General features: G+C 42.7%; 1 protein-coding gene across 4 annotated transcripts in view; it reads left to right on the forward strand.

The window, feature by feature from the left end:
* Nucleotides 1–17453, forward strand: part of SPIRE1 (spire type actin nucleation factor 1) — a 259646-nt gene that overhangs the window by 180318 nt on the left and 61875 nt on the right. For all 4 annotated transcript variants that reach the window (XM_040353932.1, XM_040353933.1, XM_040353935.1 and 1 more), the window contains exons 5-8: nt 3372–3455; nt 6195–6359; nt 6510–6596; nt 8246–8375. In XM_040353932.1, coding sequence (XP_040209866.1) covers nt 3372–3455; nt 6195–6359; nt 6510–6596; nt 8246–8375 — 466 coding nt within the window. The remainder of the gene's footprint in view (nt 1–3371; nt 3456–6194; nt 6360–6509; nt 6597–8245; nt 8376–17453) is intronic.

Genomic DNA, 17453 nt, shown 5'->3' on the forward strand with positions numbered 1-17453 from the left:
AGGCGAACAATTACGGGCGTCAGGCGGATGGTCATCCGCTGACACCCGCAATCACATAGGGATCAATGTATGTCCCGTTTTCATCCGCAACAAATGGATGAAAATGCGGACATACAGAGGAGCTTAACGCGATTGGCACTGCGCTGACAAGCCATTCACCTCTGCAGCTAGGGGTTCGGATCCCGGTCTCGGCTACATGTGAATTGAGTTTGGTGGTCTCAGCCCGGCTCCCGGTGGGTGTGCTATGCGAGGTAAGCCTGTGCTTAGTACACCCACCCCCCTCCCACAAAAACCACCACACTTACACGCACTCGAAATTGGTTTAACATGCACGCACTTTGACCACGCGGTCTCTAAAAAGAGAGGCGAAGGACTAACGGGGCTGGTTGAGCGGGCTAGATCCTCTCACTCCCTTATAGGGAGTCCCTCTGCCCCGTTGGGCTTCAAAGTGGAGCAGGTAGGGTGGGCTATGTGGGAGGACCCCCTCACACACCCGCCATTGCCACCCGGGGCATGGAGAAAGGTGGCAGATTGCCTCTGGGGGAGGCCTGCCTACTCCCAACTCCTACAGTCCGGCTCCTCTCTCGAGTACACGTACAAAATACACAAAAAAAAAATGCGGACATACGGTCCGCATATCTGAAAGGGCCCTAAATGTTACAAAAACTGAAGCAGAGAAACCCTAGGTCTTGTGACCAGCTAGACGGAGCTATGTTGTATGTCAGTACTGTGTAAATCACAAGACTGAAATACAGATCCTTTGACATGTGAAATGGCTCTTGTACACTAGTTTTATCTGTGTGTTAGTTTGCCTGGAGCTCAGCTTTAACCAGGGCACCCTAGGCGAAAACCTAATTTTGCTTCCCCCATTGGCTCCACTCCCTTTTCCCTGCCCATGTAAACCCCACCTTTTTAACCAAGCGCCCATCATATAGAAAGCCTCACCAGCGCCCATCATATAGAAAACCTCACCAGCGCCCATCAAATGCCGCCTCCCCAGCGCCCATCAAATGCCGCCTCCCCAGTGCCCATCAAATGCCGCCTCCCCAGCGTCCATCAAATGCCGCCTCCCCAGCGCCCATCAATGAATTTTTGCTTGCTTCCATTCATTCAGGAGTCGGGACACAGACACAGTTCCACCGCCACCGCGCATCTGACACTATGTGCGAACGGAGTGGTGACTAGCTGTTATTGCTGAGACTTACTTGCTGCAGAGAGAAGATAGTAGGGACACCAGTGGCTGGGCACCCTAGGCAGCATTGCACCCTAGGCGGCTGCCTAGTTTGCCTAGTGGTAGCACCGGCCCTGGCTTTAACATAAAGCTGTCCCAAAACTGAGAAATGATGATGAAAAAAAATATATATTGCATGGGTTACCGTACTTTAACTGAACCATATTTCAAAGTTTAATTTTCGACCCAGAGATATTGACAAATGAGCTTTTATCAAAATCTTGGCTTTTTTGTGAAAATGTAGATTGCCACTGCTTCTTGCTGCCTCATTATTTATCAGAGAGACTATACATCGTATTATTAGACCAAAAGGGAACCTATGGGGTGGGTCTTTGCTGGACTTTTACAGGAGAAGACAAGATTGCATGCAGTTTAGTGATCTGTATCTCTGGATATACTAGTTTTTTTTGGACGGGTTTTCATTCCAGATACTGAGTTTTCATTATGCACTCCTCTTTATGACCCCGTTCACACTGGAGGCGTTTTTCAGGTGCTTTAGCCATTGAAATCAATGGGAAGTGCCGCCAAACCGCCTCGGCAGCGGCGCTTTGTGGGTGCTTTTAACCCTTTATTCGGCCGCTTGCAGGGGTTAAAAGCGCTAAGCTAGCACCCGAAAAAGAACAGCTTGTTTTAGCTGCGCTTTATCTGCGTTTTTTCGGGCGCTGGCAGTGTGAAAGGGCTCTAATTGTCAGGCTGTAACAAGTTTACTTTATTGCCATAGGAACTGATGTACGGTAATGAATGCTTTTATACAGGCATTCAAATGTATTACCAAAAGCATTTTTTTGTTTTGTATAAAGGAGGGAAGGATTAGAACCCATGTCAGCTGATAATATTGAATGGATCAGTAGAAAGCAAAAAGTAAAATGAAGAAAGATCTAAACCAGAAGCTGACATATATTACTGACTGGAATAATATGCCAAATGTTCTTTTTCCAACCTATGAAACATGATTGTTTATGCTTTGGACTAATGGAACGAGGTGATGATCCCCAATAGAGCGTTTTCATCCAGCTTGTGGCTTCGCCATCCCTTTTACCTTAATGCTACCTGGGGTCCCCTATAATCAAGGGACCGCCGGGATTTGGTAAGCAGATTTATATGCTTTGTTGGTGGAGGATCCTAGCTATCTGGTTGTCACTCCATATTGGTGGTTCATCTGAATATATATCTTGAGGACTCTTTTTCTCCACTGGTGAAGGAGCATCTCACTTCGATCACTGTTGTGATCCAACATTTCAATCACTTTACACATAGACTCTTGTTCGAGGGTTTCATGCATGTTATATGATTATATGATGATTGTCAAGTTATAATTGACAATACGATTCACTTTTGTTTTTATATTTGGTCCAGTCAACTGATGTATCCTCTGGATATTTGTTGATGAAGCCTGAGCATTTGTGTGGTACTTGGGCAATATTGGTATTGATGATTCCAGGAAAACACCACTGACAAGAAAATGCCCATGAATGCTCTCACGATTAGTGTGATGCATAGACAATTAATCCTGGAAACGGCGGTGACACAAGCAGATGCTATTACGTGCTTGTAATACTCACTGATCTCCAGCATTTGCATCCGCTGTACAGTATCACATGATCTAAACTTAGAAAATGTAACTTTTAGTATATGTAAACCATATCCGTTAAATTTCATCTACGCTTTAACATGTTAATATCGTTTTAAAAATAATTTTCAGTATTTTTATATTTCTAGTTTTCTTTTTAAATATTTGGTGAGCCTGCCAATGAAGGTCCTTGTTCGGGCACTTCCTTTATTAGGATGACAATGCTCTGTTAGTCTCCCAGTTATTCTTCCATCTTGGCACACACTCCCATTTGGAACTATAAATGGACATGTTGATTTACTTATCACCAGCTTCACTTGCTGGAATGCATATATTTAGAATAAACTACAAAGGGTTTGCAGGAGATCACCTGTAGATGAAGAAAAAAAGGTAAAAACTGTTGTTTAATAAAACGCGGTAGTTGTTGCACGGTGCCTTAGCAAACTAATATCCTTCCGTTAGGATTTTTACACCACTGATTAACGATTCAGCTTTAAATTACAAATGTATATTGTACCTATTGTCCTGTTACTGCCATAATGTTGCTTATACATCGTTTTTGGTCTGCAGAGTCTAAAGAAGATCCAAGCAATGGACAGGCATGCAACTGACCGAGGTAACCCTGACCTTGAGGATTTGAAGAATGCAGACTGGGTAAGATACCAAATAACTTTACCTCTTAGGCCCCATACTCACGACCAAACATGTCTGCTGAAACTGGCCCGCAGGCCAGTTTCAGCAGACATGTTTGGTCGTGTGTGGGCGCGAGCGGGCCGAATTCCAGCAAACATTTGCCCGCCGGGCCTTTTCCCAGCAGACAAATATTCCTGGACTTGTTTTAAAACAGCCCGCTGGAATTCAGCCCGCTCGGACATGTACGGTCGTCAGTACAGACCTACCGTACATGTCCAGGCGCCCGCCGTCCCTCGCATGCGTCGAATGACTTCGACGCATGCGTGGAAGCATTTTAAAGGCGGGCCGCCCACATCGCCGCGTCATTGTCGCGGCGACACCGCGTCATCGCCGCGGCGACACCGCGGACACGCCCCGCGTATTGTTTACGCGCGGACTTCTGTACGATGGTGTGTACAACCATCGTACAGAAGCCCTCTGGCAGACATGTATGGTGAAAACGGTCCGACGGACCGCTTTCACCATACATGTTTGTCCGTGTGTACCCGGCCTTAGTCTTACCTTTTAGATGTTTCTTAGGAGAAGGCTATGTGGTGGCCTGTAAGAATTTCTGAACAAGTGCAGGGTGAGTCGGTCCTAATAGAAATGCTTAGGACAGGCAAAGTCTTCTCTCTTTAACATACAGAGAAAAAGCCCACCTTCTAATCTTTAATTCTTTGTTAGGACAGTGTTCAAATCTAGTTTACAACTGGTAATGAGATCTGGTAATGAGATCTCGGGTTGCCTGTGATAATCATAAGTGAAACCGACAGGCTGCTTGTACCCAAGTTGATCGATCAATCAACTTGGTGCATGTAGCCTGCCCACTAATGGTTCGCATCTCGGATAGATCAGCAGGAACCGGCCAAGATTCGAACTGTGTATGGCCAGCCTTAGTTATCAGAAAATAGAATCTAGAAATGGTAAACAGCACTATTTAAATAATATATATATATTCAAGAACCTATGCTATTTGAGAACACATATAAAGTAGTTTTCATTCCAATTCGGCTGCAAAAGTGGAAGTATACTTTGACCACTCACTGTCCAGTGTAGGTACATACAGTATACGTCCTGGACAGCAAGTAGTTATACCAGGATCATGGCTGAAGCCACAACCATGATTCTGGTACCCTTTTTAAAACCAGCAATTGGCTTTCTTGTAAAGAGGATCCAGTTGCTTGATCCAGATACAGCCATTTGATCACTTTTACAGTGCTTGGATGGTTAATTTTACCAGAATATTTCTGTCCTATGAAATCTGACAGCAAACTGGTCCAGCCAGCCTGTCACTCCTTTACTATAAGACATTTTAAGAATACATCTGCGCTGACTGTTAAGTGCCTTACGAGCTATAGTCCATAAAAAGAAATGCATTCAATTCACCCTTTTAAAGTTGAGAGCAGCTGGAAACTTTTTTCATCATTTATATAGTTTATTAGCATTTACACCAGTTATGATAAATACATGTTGTAATAGAAAAAATAAAACCAAAGCTATCCCTGTTTCCTTTAGTGTTATTTTTTTTTAAATTGCATGGTTATGTCCACATTATAATTCAATGGTTTCTAGCACACCCTCCTATTAATCTCGATGATCTTGAAGTTTGTAAGCTTTGTGAAGATTCCCCACACATTTACTGTACTTCGCTGAATTCTGCTACCCATATTCACTATGCCCTGTGGGTAGAGACTGCTGTGTCTCAGAGCCACAGAGCCTGTCTTTTGAACTACAAAGGTGCTGAGAGGAGGAGTTTCAGGAGGCAAAGTCAGTACAGGAATATCTGCTTGTAGGCAGCAAGATACCATGGGATATGTAGTCCTTTGTGTAAAACTTAGAAATTGAAAGTAAATAGAAGAGAAGCAAGGCATGCAGGAAGTGTCCTTCTAGAAAATTGTGGAAAGCGAAGACCAGCAGACAGGCAGCATTCACAACATGAAAGATTTTTCTCACAAGCTTATATTGGATTGTCAAAAATAACCATAGATCGGCAAATTATTCATGACAACATACAGGCTTTAAAGAAATAATGCACTTATAGTAATAATATACAAATCCTCCTGACAGCAATAACAATTTCACTTTAGTGTAAAATGACCTATTGGCTACTGAGAGTCTTTGTTTTTGTTTTTTCAATCAATTAATTTTTTATAATTTTTTTTTACATGTTACCCCAAAAAAAATGCAACATTAGTATCAATAGCATCTCATTACCCCACCCAACATTGTGTATACAAATAAATGACAAAGCAACCAATCGAACATACTATCATACAAAACAAACAACCCTCCCCCCCAAAAAAAAAAAGTGTGTGTGTATATATATATATATGTGTATGTGTGTATGTGTGTATGTGTGTATGTGTGTATGTGTGTATGTGTGTATGTGTGTGTGTGTGTGTATGTGTGTGTGTGTGTATGTGTGTGTGTGTGTATGTGTGTGTGTGTGTGTGTATGTGTGTATATATATATATATATATATATATATATACGGTATCTTCGTTCGACAGTCCCTTTTTTTTTCCAATTACCTCCTTCACCTTATTCCTATATAATGGCTGTTTTATATGTATTAATTTCACTCCTATGTTAGTCTTTGTACAATGCATGTTGCATTTTTTTAATAAGCTGGACTATGCATTTGTTATACAGTATTTAGACTTGTGGTTCTTAAAATGCTTTAATAATCTGCCAGTTGGTTGTATCCCAATGTGTTTTCAGGCTAGGTTCTGGGTTCAGGTTATGCGTGATCTTCGTAATGGTGTCAAGCTGAAGAAAGTGCAGGAACGCCAGTACAACATGTTACCCATTGAATTCCAGCTGACCCCATATGAGATGTTGATGGACGACATACGTTCTAAACGTTACACGCTAAGAAAGGTCGTGGTATGTCAGACGTACTGAAATATAAATCATTTTTGTTATTGCAGCAGTAGTGGTGGCTTGCGCTATATGTAGCTATTAAAATATTACACTGGTCGTAATGATTTTCCTCGTTCTACTCTATTCTAAGACACTGTTTCTGTCTTTTTGTAGGTTCAGGGTGACACCCCTCCTCGATTAAAGAAGAGTGCTCATGAAATAATCCTGGATTTTATACGCTCCAGACCTCCATTAAATCCTGTATGTAGTCCTGCTCTGTAGTAATCGTGTATGCTTTGCTTTTAGTTCATCTGCCTTGATGAATTAAATACTTGCAAATTCCATGGTAGCAGGCCTTGGCAAATGATATTTGTGCCCAGGCTCTTACTATAAAAGCAGATTATTCATCTGAACAGCTGCTGCTAAGTTCCTGGTAATGGTAATGAGGTCAAATGTGTTTTCAAAATAACTTTGCAATGTTAAACCAGTATTAAACCAAAAAACTGAAAGTTGTTGTATTGCAGATTGACAATTCTTAGATGTGGTGACTGGTTTTCTTGTTTTTAAGCTTTTTTATTATTATTATTATTATTTTTACTTTTATATTAGTCTAAGTGCAGTCATAATAATAATAAATAAAATAAAAAACACAAAAATCAGCTCAAGGGGCATAACTTGGTCTGCAGGTTATGTATCCCTTGTGCTGATGCCTTTTGTTAGGGAAAATCCTCTTCCAACAGACCATTGGATAACCCCCCCGACCCCCACTTGTAGTAGGGACACATCCTTCTGACTGTAAGTCCCTTGTGCTAATTTTTGTGCTTTAATTTTTAATTTATTTTTTAATACCTTTTAAAAAAAATACTGTATCTTTTGTGTACTCTTGTTTACTTTCTGATATCATTTTTTAAAACCGTATCACAAGTAAATCTTAAAGGCAAAAACAAAATCTTGAGTTGAATACAGTTCGACATTGGTAACTTATAATATTCCACCATCTTTGTTTTTTTTCTCTCATTTGAAAAGCTCCACTTACAATACAGAACAGGAATTCACAAACAAACCTAGTGCAAATCTTTGCTGCCCTCTCACATGCAGAAAGACTAACTTTAATAAGTCAGTTTTTCAGTTAAGAATCTGATTCAAACCTACCTTAAAATTCATGGATTTTAGACTTGACACTTCCAATAGTCTTGTGGATTGTTTGATCTTTTCTTTCTTTTAAATTCTTTAAGGGGCCTTTCACGCTGGCGAAGTCTGTCAGCAGATCGGCCTGAACAGTGCCTGAACAGTGATCATGCCGCTAATCTCCGCTGAGTAGGTGGATGAAAAGTTTGTGTTGGCTTCATTGATGCACAGCGGACACTTGCACAGCCCGCTTTCCTCTACGGGTGGTCAGATGTAAACATACCGCCTGTTTGTTTACATCCGACTGTCATTCGATCTGCCAGATAGATGGGGAAACGGATGCCCTATTCGCCTGTTTTTAGCGGATATGATCAGATGTTGGCAGGTGTAAACGGACACATGTCTTTAGAGGGCGATGGATAGACTGATTGGATCCACCTAAAAACTGTAGTCTTGCCAGCGAAATTCGTACAATCATGCCTGTGGTAGGGAAAAGTAAATCGATTGAACGTCAGTAATGCGTTGAGTGTCCTCCAACCACTCGCTTTAATTTTTACATGTTTTTGAAAACAAATTCAAGGTGGGGGAAGAGAACAAGTTACACTGGAAAGAGATTGAGGGGAGGGGGCAGAGAGGATTTTTAATAATAAGGCTCAAATTATATATTGGCGTTCTATTTACAGTAAAAACTAACCATCATATTATGCCTCTTTTTTTACCTGGGTTTAGATTACTCTTTAATTTTATTGTTCCTAATGCCATTTTGTTTTTTTGTTTTGCAGGTGTCTGCACGGAAATTAAAACCAACACCACCTCGTCCTCGAAGTCTGCATGAACGCATACTCGAAGAGATTAAATCTGAGAGAAAACTACGTCCTGTTTCCCCCGATGAAATTAGGCGTAGCAGGCTTGGTAAGAGAGCTGTAGGCAATATTGGAGACCTGGCAATTGGTATAACTTGCTGCTTAAAAGCCTTGGTCAGAAGTGAGCTTGGAAAACTAGTGAACATTACAATGGAAATGATGTATGCAGCTGCTTAGAAACATTCAGGCTGTTCTCTTAGTTTACCATGTCAACAGAATAAAATGATTGCATTGGTCACCTGGAGAAGGCACAAATGTTTGAACATTTTAGAGATGAGCTACAGAAGGGGTAATGCCCAGTACACACAATGAGATTATCGGACGAATGAGTGTCCTTTTTTTTTGCATGCTAGTCTGAGATCGAATCTGAGTTTACTAAAGTCACAAAAATTCTCGTACGACAGAATAACAATTCGGATGTCATGTGTTGTAATGCATGTGTATTGCATTTTCGAAGGATAGCTGTACTGATTAAATAAAAATCGTACGATCTGGCACCGTGAATGTCCGATTGAATAATATCGGATGAACTGTCATGATCGGCTCTCGAAAGCTCTGTACCAACGAACTGTTTATCGTACGATCTGTTCGAAAGCAGTATTTTCCGTTCGATTTTCTGATCGTGTGTACGAGGCTTAACTGTTCTAGATAAAAGAACATCTTTGATATAACCGCTCACTGATTTTGGCTTTTGGGAGTTGTGTATATAATATAACCTTGTTTTCTTAATGCATTTTTTTTTTCCCAAGTGGTTTTGGCTTTCTTGCTATCTTCAGCCTTTATAACTTTGACATCATGAATGTTTATTCAGTTTTTTACCCTATGTATGTGCGTGTATAATTTTTTTTTTAATACGCCGAGGTATAAATACGGTAGGTGAGTGTATAATACTGAAGGCTTTGACTAAAACACTGTGAATTTGGTTTAATAGGAGCAACCAATGATAAATTGAATTGCATCATTTATGACTGCTTTTAAATCCCTAAAATGTTCATATAATTGTTGCTACATTTAACTAACTATACATCATTACTCTGTCAGGCTTACAAAATAACATTTCTTGTGTTAGATATAAGGATATTTATTTATTTTTTATTTGCCTTAATTTCATTACCAGCATATTGTTAACAGATCCGAATCGTAAAAGGGTCACTAATTGCATTGCCCCGGTAGTCATTAAGTGACATATATCCCTGAATTAAAGTAATTGTTATCCTTATTGCGATGAATGAATGAATTCAATGAAATAGAAGTGTACGATTTGACTTTATTAGCAAAATCTTCTCTTTGGGAAGGCTCTATATTGGAGGCAGCTGTTCTGTGACAGTAAATTAACTACAGAGCTGTGATCCAGGGAATAGCCTTACCTCCAGGCCCAGCCAAACCTGTCATTTAAACCTGAATTCCAGGTATGTTTTTTTCATAGTTACATTAGTCCAGATTGGACCAATGTATTTCTACATATTCCATAGCTAACAATCCCCATGGAAGTGAAGAATCACTGTAGTAGTCGCTTCCTGCTTTTTGGACAGCTCTAACTCGGAATTTGGCATTCTGCCTTCTACAGAAAACCTACTTTAAGACTTGCAACATATTTTGTTTATAAAGCACCTAGAGTTTGGCTAATTTAAACTGACAGATTATTGGGCTGTTCAAAAAAGAGTACCCTTATCGCTTGTGCTTGCATTTTTAGATGTGTCCCAGCAACCTCAGCATTTTCCACATGACAGAATATTGACAAAACAACAAAATGACTGTAAACTGCAATGGACTTAGACATTGCTAGGAGTTATTGAGCAGTTTATTTGTTCCCGAAGCATTTAACGGCAATTGCAATTATTTGATCCCCTGCTGATTTTGTACGTTTGCCCGCTGACAAAGAAATGATCCGTCTATAATTTTAATGGTAGTGTTATTTTAACAGTGAGAGACAGAATAACAAAAAAAATCCAGAAAAACGCATTTAAAAAAGTAATTGATTTGCATTTTAATGAGTGAAAGAAGTATTTTATCCCCTATCAATAGGCAAGATTTCTGGCTCCCTGGTGTCTTCTATACAGGTAACAAGCTGAAATTAGGAGCACACTCAGCTTGTTACCTGTATAAAACACACCTGTCCACAGAAGCAATCAGATTGTAATCTCTCCACCATGGCCAAGACCAAGGAGCTGTCCAAGGATGTCAGGGACAAAATTGTAGACCTACACAAGGCTGTAATGGGCTACAAGACCATCGCCAAGCAGCTTGGTGAGAAGGTGAAAGCAGTTGGTGCAATAATTCACAAATGCAAGAAACACAAAATAACTGTCAATCTCCCTCGGTCTGGGGCTCCATGCTAATTTTACCTTGTGGAGTTATAATGATCATGAGAATGATGAAGAATCAGCCCAGAACTACACAGGAGTATCTTTTCATTGATATCAAGGCAGCTGGGACCAGAGTCGCCAAGAAAATACTACACAGTGAAGGACTGAAATCCTGCAGTGCCCCCAAGGTCCCCCTGCTCAAGAACGCACATGTACAGGCCCATATAAAGTTTGCTAATGAACATCTGAATGATTCAGAGAAGAACTGGGTGAAAGTGTTGTGGTCAGATGAGGCCATAGTCAAGCTCTTTGGCATCAACTCAACTTGCCATGTTTGGAGGAAGAGAAATGCTGCCTATGACCCCAAGAACACTATTCCCACCATTAAACATGGAGGTGGAAACATTATGCTTTGGGGTGCTTTTCTGCTAAGGGCACAGGACAACTTCATCGCATCAAAGGGATGATGGCTGGGGCCATGTACCCTCAAATCTTGGGTGAGAACCTCCTTCACTCAGCCAATGAATTGAAAATGGGCCATGGATGGGTATTCCAGCATGACAATTACCCAAAACACACGGGCAAGGTAAAAAAGGAGTGGCTCAAGAAGAATCACATTAAGGTCCTAGAGTGGCCTAGCCAGTCTGCAGACCTTAATTCCATAGAAAATATGTGGAGGGAGCTAAAGCTTTGAGTTACCAAACGTCAGCCTCAAAAACCTGACTTGAAGAGGATCTGCAAAGAGAAGTGGGACAAAAACCATCCTGACATGTGTGCAAACCTGGTGGCCAACTACAAGAAACATCTGACCTCTGTGATTGCCAACAAGAGTTTTTCCACCAAGTACTAAGTCATGTTTTGCGAAGGACTTAAATACTTATTTTACTCATTGAGAGTGCTCCTAATCTTAGCTTTTACCTGTAAAGAGGACACCAGGGAGTCAAAAATCTTGCTGATTTATAGCGGATCAAATACTTATTTCACTCATTAAATGGAAATCAATTTTATAACTTTTTTGAAATGCGTTTTGCTAGATTTATTTCTTGTACTTCTGTCTCTCACTGTTAAAATAAACCTACCATTAAAATTATAGACTGATCATTTTTTTTGTCAGTGGGCAAACTTACAAAATCAGCAGGAGATCAATACTTTTTTCCCCTTACTGTATACTGCTTTTTTGCCTTCATTAGCTTTTAAAATCGCTGCAATACATATATTTTTATGCAACAGAAATAATTTCTTCTAATCCTTGTATGTTGCTGTTTTTTTTTTTTTTTGCAAAATCATGCAAGGTTTGTAAAATAATGAAGCCCCTCCACCAATCTGGTCAGACTTTTTAAGCATAAGACATAATCAGGGGAATTAAAAATGGTTCTAGTCCCACTTTTCTGGCAGTAGTTACCTTGAAAGTGGTTCTAAAGCCTACATTTTCTTTTACCTTCATGCATTCTATGTATTTAAGGTACAAAATATTTCGAGCCAGTGCTGTGCCCTATGTTATTTAACTGTCAATAAAAAGAAGAAATGGCTGCACACCACAGTAATGATCCAGTATCCTTTATTGGACATTCCAAGTAACCCCACAGGACCAGAATGTTGGGTAGATGCATTTCACACAGTTCAGATGTGCTTAATCTTTAATGATTGTAATGATTAAGTATATCGGAACTGTGTGAAATGCAGCTGGAATCTTGGTACTGTGGTGTTACTTGGGATGTCCAATAAAGGATTTTGGATCATTACTGGGGTGTGCAGTCATTTTTTTCTTTTTATTCATTGTCTGCTGAGGCGAGCCGGGCCGGGCACCTACCAATTCCATTAGGCTTCTACATCTCACCTGGAGCGGTGAATCTTCCTTGTTTAGTTGTCGGCCTCAAAATTCCCGGCCAAAAGCTAAATGTAAACAAAGAGGTCAGGGATACAGATGATGTCAATGCCTATATTTGGGAAAGGACTTGTCACTGGGTGGGTGGGCCAGACGGGGAACTGAGACACTAATTCCTCATCTGGTCTGCTCCAATTTTGAGTGACAGTGCAGATTGGTAGGTGTATTTGAAAGCAGCTATTAGACTCAATAGCGGCTCTGGATCCATCCACTGCTGTGCGCTGTCAATCACATAGAGGAGACCTGATGGGGAACTATGGACACTTTTGGTGCAGCACCTTGACGATGTGCTAGGAGTATCTAAGATACCGTTTTTTAATTCCCCTGAATGAGTGCAAATGCCCATAATATACAGATCAGCACACCATACTAATTATGAGCTCAGTTTTATTTATGCATCAGGGTCACACACAGCGCCACTGACGCATTTCAACCACATAGATCCCATCTATAAATAAGATCTAATAAGATCTATTTTTTTTAACTTGTGTATAAATAAAACTGATCAGACCTGTCCCAGATCTACACCCCACCCCCCTGTTTTAGGTATACCCACACATAGTTATAATTAGGCCTGTTCAGTTTTTTTGTTTTTTGCTGCCCACCTGCAGCAGCCAATAAAAGGATGGTTTTCTTTTTTGAAATAATTTATTTTAAATTTACAGAAAAAAAAAAAATCAAACTGCACTGCCGGAATAATAAACCTGCCTACACAGTCATCATATTTTTAATTTGCTGGGTCAACTAAATTTACCAGATATGTGAGAAAAATAGTTTAATGTTAAACTCCAGACACCAAAAACATTGATTTAAATATATTGCACTATATCAGCCAAGGATTTAAATCAGTTTGTGTGCACCAAATCGGGTATTTCCTTGTTAAAGCAGTTGTGACATCACTGTGCTGCATGTAGCCTGAGCTGAGGTGTTGGGAGAGAGACCCACTAGACCAGGGGTGCCCAACCTTTTGAAGAGCGAGGGCCATTTAAGGGACTTGGTAAAAGGCCGCGGGCCACAATGAGTGGAGCGGTCGGATGACAGGTCCGTATCCACTCTGTATATGCAGAGCAGGCACAGCCCACTCTACTCTATGGGGCCACCGATCCTCCCAGATGGAAGGGGATGGATCCCTTGCTAAAGGAAGCATTGACTTATGCAGCTCTGCAGCCGCTTGCTTCTTCTACCACTGGTTTCATTCACAAAACTGATGCTCTGGGATGGGGGGGGGGGGGTCAGCGTCCGTAAATCTGGGCTGGGATCTGCCATCCCAGATCAGGAGGCCGCGGGCCACATCAGAGGGCTCCGCGGGCCACTGGTTGGGCACCCCTGCACTAGACCTACCTACTACGCTCGGCCAGCAAAAAACTACAGGAGGGGGTGGACATGAGACCAGTCACCCTGCATAAAGAGACAGAGCAACAGTGACCGGTCTTTATTACAGGAAACCAGGAAAGGCGAAGTGTAGGAGGAGATTTCTTGATTACGGCACAGATTTGAAATAAATACACAAGACACCAAGATTCAAGAGAGAATACACGTCTTTCTTTATCGTACATCACGGGACACAGAGCGGCATTCATTACTATATGGGTTATATGGAGTACCTTCAGGTGTAGACACTGGCAATCTCAAACAGGAAATGCCCCTCCCTATATAACCCCCTCCCATAGGAGGAGTACCTCAGTTTTTACGCCAGTGTCTTAGTGGTTTAGCTTGCCTCCGCATCCTTGGGATTAGGTGAGCTACCGGTTCTGTCCAAAAAAGCCTCAGCGCTAAAGTGGTCAGTAACCGGACCCCAAACCCTTGGGGTATAGCCCATAATGCTTTTCTTTTTAGAGAGCTGGACCCTGGGCCCAGAACTTAGAAACCTTTGGGTACCTAAAGTTTTCTGTTGCCAGGGTGCTATATGGGCCCAGGACAGTGGATCCTTCATAGGAACCCAGGGCCTGAAGGTCTAGACATCCCCACGGAGATGGGGGAAGATTGGGCCTCTTGCTTGGCAAAGTCCTGCGGCATGGAGCAGGTAAGTGAGGGGAAAACTTGCGGAACTTGGTTCTTAGCAGGTTTTTTTCTGGGGGGTCACAGGGGACATGCCTAAAGTTATGCACTGCATCTGGCAAACTAGTCACATATCATAAAGATAGGATGGCTCTCTATGTATTATTCCCCATAAGATGTGACCTCCCTTGTAGTGTTGGAAAAGCATTGAGTGGGGCCTGTGTTATATAAAAATATATGTGTGTGTCAGAGAGCTTTGCTTACCTGCAGGCCTCCAGGCGATGCTCCATTCAGTCTTCCTCCTCAGAGCCTGCAAGCAGGCAAAACGCTGACCTCCTCATGGTTCCAGGCTGCAGGCTGCAGTTTGCTGGAACAGAGAGGTCCCTTCCTCCCAAAATCCCCCCCCCCTCCCCCTGTTGGGAGGGGCATTTCCTGTTTGAGATTGCTGGGGGGGAAGGGCGGGTCAGTGGCTTAAAGGAAGGGGCGGCCCTTTCTTGTTTGTTCCATTCAATACTTTGGAACTGAGGAGAAAGACCAGAGCGGCAGCACGGGGCGCCGAGGACACACAGTGGCCAGAAAGGATATTGCAGTCTTCAGAGGACTGTTTTTCAAGCCTAGAAATAGGCTGTTTCTTTTCCATCTCATAGTTTTTCTTTGCAATACTACTCAGGGGGACAGAATGTTTTTTCTTTCCTGGATTTGAAACAAAAACGAAAAAAAAAAAAAAAAAAAAAAGTCATCTAGGGGAGAGGAAGCATTTTTTATCCCCCAAACAGGTGTTTGGGCAATTAACTTTTATAGTTCCAAATACCAATAGGTAGCAGGTGTACCTCGGTATTGTACCATGGCATCCGGGTCAGAGGGTACAAGAGGTGGGGATTCCCCCAGAGAGTCTGAGGTCTCAGACATATGCCGCTGCTTTCCCTACAGGGAGCCTTGGGGCCATCGGGATCTGGGGCTGGAGCTGACGCGGGTCAGTCCAACCCTAAGATGGTCACGGAGGAGGTATTACTCACCTCTTTAAAAGAGATGCAGAAAAGCATGGGAAAAAATGATAGCCGCAGCTATGCGGGGCAGTAAGCGGAATAGATCTCCGTCGCCCGAGCGTGGACCCTCAGAAGAGGAGGTCCTTTCCTCAGGGGAATTGGACGACCTCTTGGACAAGGACCAAGTAGGTTCAGGGATCGAAGATCCGGATACAGAGGAGTCTGGGGCAGTCTTGTCGGACTTGGTCCATAGGGCATTCAACTTGCCAGTACCAGATCTCCAGGTATCGACGGTTTCAGCTTTGGGCTCACTGAGGGCGCCTCAAAGCAATGCTGTGTTTCCGATCCATCCTCTATTAGAGGGAATTTTGTTCCAAGATTGGAACAAGCCAGATAAGATCTTCTTACCACCTAAAAGGTTCTCTGTCCTATATCCTATGGAAGAAAATTTTTCCAAAAGATGGGCTACTCCTGCAGTGGACGCAGCCATCTCATGTATTAACAGATCGTTAACATGCCCTGTAGAAAACATACAGGTGTTCAAGGATCCAGTTGATAAGCGCTTGGAAGCACTACTTAAGAACTCCTTCACTACTGCAGGGGCAGTAGTACAGCCAGCTGTGGCTGCGATTGGGGTCGCTCAAGCATTATCGGATCAATTTAAGCAGATGCTTAAACTTATTCCGGCCCAGCAGGCAGAAAATTTTTCGGATGTCCCTAAGGCCATATGTTTTACGGTAGACGCAATCAAGGATTCTATCCAGCAAGCGTCACGTTTATCGTTATCCCTTATCCATATGAGAAGACTCTTATGGTTAAAAAGCTGGGAGGCTGAGCCCCCATGCAAGAAGCTCCTGGTAGGGTTCCCCTTCCATGGAGGACGACTCTTCGGAGAAGACAGGAAGAAGGTTCAGGGACCTGCGTTTAAACGACAGTATTCCCCTGGGCAGGGGCCCTCTAATGCCAAGCAGTATCGACGGCCTCCTGCAAAAGCAAACTTCGGCTTCAACAGCAGATCACAAGGACAGGCTGTTAGAGGCAAAAGGCAGTGGTTTCGCAAACCAGCAAAACCAGCCCCCAAGCCAACCTTATGAAGGGGCGCCCCCACCCACGAAGGTGGGGGGAAGGCTGCGACTCTTTTCAGAGATTTGGGAAGCCAGCATTCCCGACGAGTGGGTACGGTCTTCCGTGGCCACAGGCTACAAATTAGATTTCCTAAGGTTTCCTCCTCCTCATTTCCAGAAGTCGAGGATTCCAAACGATCCGGAAAAGGGAGCCGCATTAAGATCGGCATTAGATCATCTACTTTCCCAGGAAGTAATAGTAGAGGTACCAGTCCTGGAACAGGGGCTGGGTTTCTACTCCAACCTATTCATCATCCCAAAATCCAATGGAGATGTCAGGCCAATTTTGGACCTAAAGATGGTAAATGCATATCTAAAGATCCGCTCATTTCGGATGGAATCCGTGCGGTCAGCAGCTGCCACACTCCAGAAGGACGACTTCATGGCGTCCATAGACATAAAGGATGCCTACCTTCATGTTCCAATTTATCAGCCACATCAAAGATATTTACGCTTCATGGTGGCTTCGCGTCACTTCCAATTCGTGGCGCTTCCCTTCGGGTTGGCTACGGCCCCCCGGGTGTTCACGAAGGTCCTAGCTCCAATCCTAGCCAAACTAAGGATCCAAGGGGTCACGATCCTAGCATACCTGGACGACCTCCTAGTCATAGATCACTCGTCTCCCGGCTTGGAGCGAGCAGTGGCCCTCACGGTCCAATACCTCGAGAGGTTCGGCTGGGTCCTAAATCGAGAAAAGTCAGCTTTCCAGCCCACAAGGCAGTTGGAATATCTCGGCATGAGATTAGACACAGAACAACAAGGAGTGTTCCTACCTCTGAGGAAGGTAAAAGCCATCAAGGAATTAATCCTACTGGTTCTAAGCAAGAA

Source organism: Rana temporaria, chromosome 5 (genome assembly GCF_905171775.1).
Source record: "Rana temporaria chromosome 5, aRanTem1.1, whole genome shotgun sequence".
Classification (NCBI taxonomy): domain Eukaryota; kingdom Metazoa; phylum Chordata; class Amphibia; order Anura; family Ranidae; genus Rana; species Rana temporaria.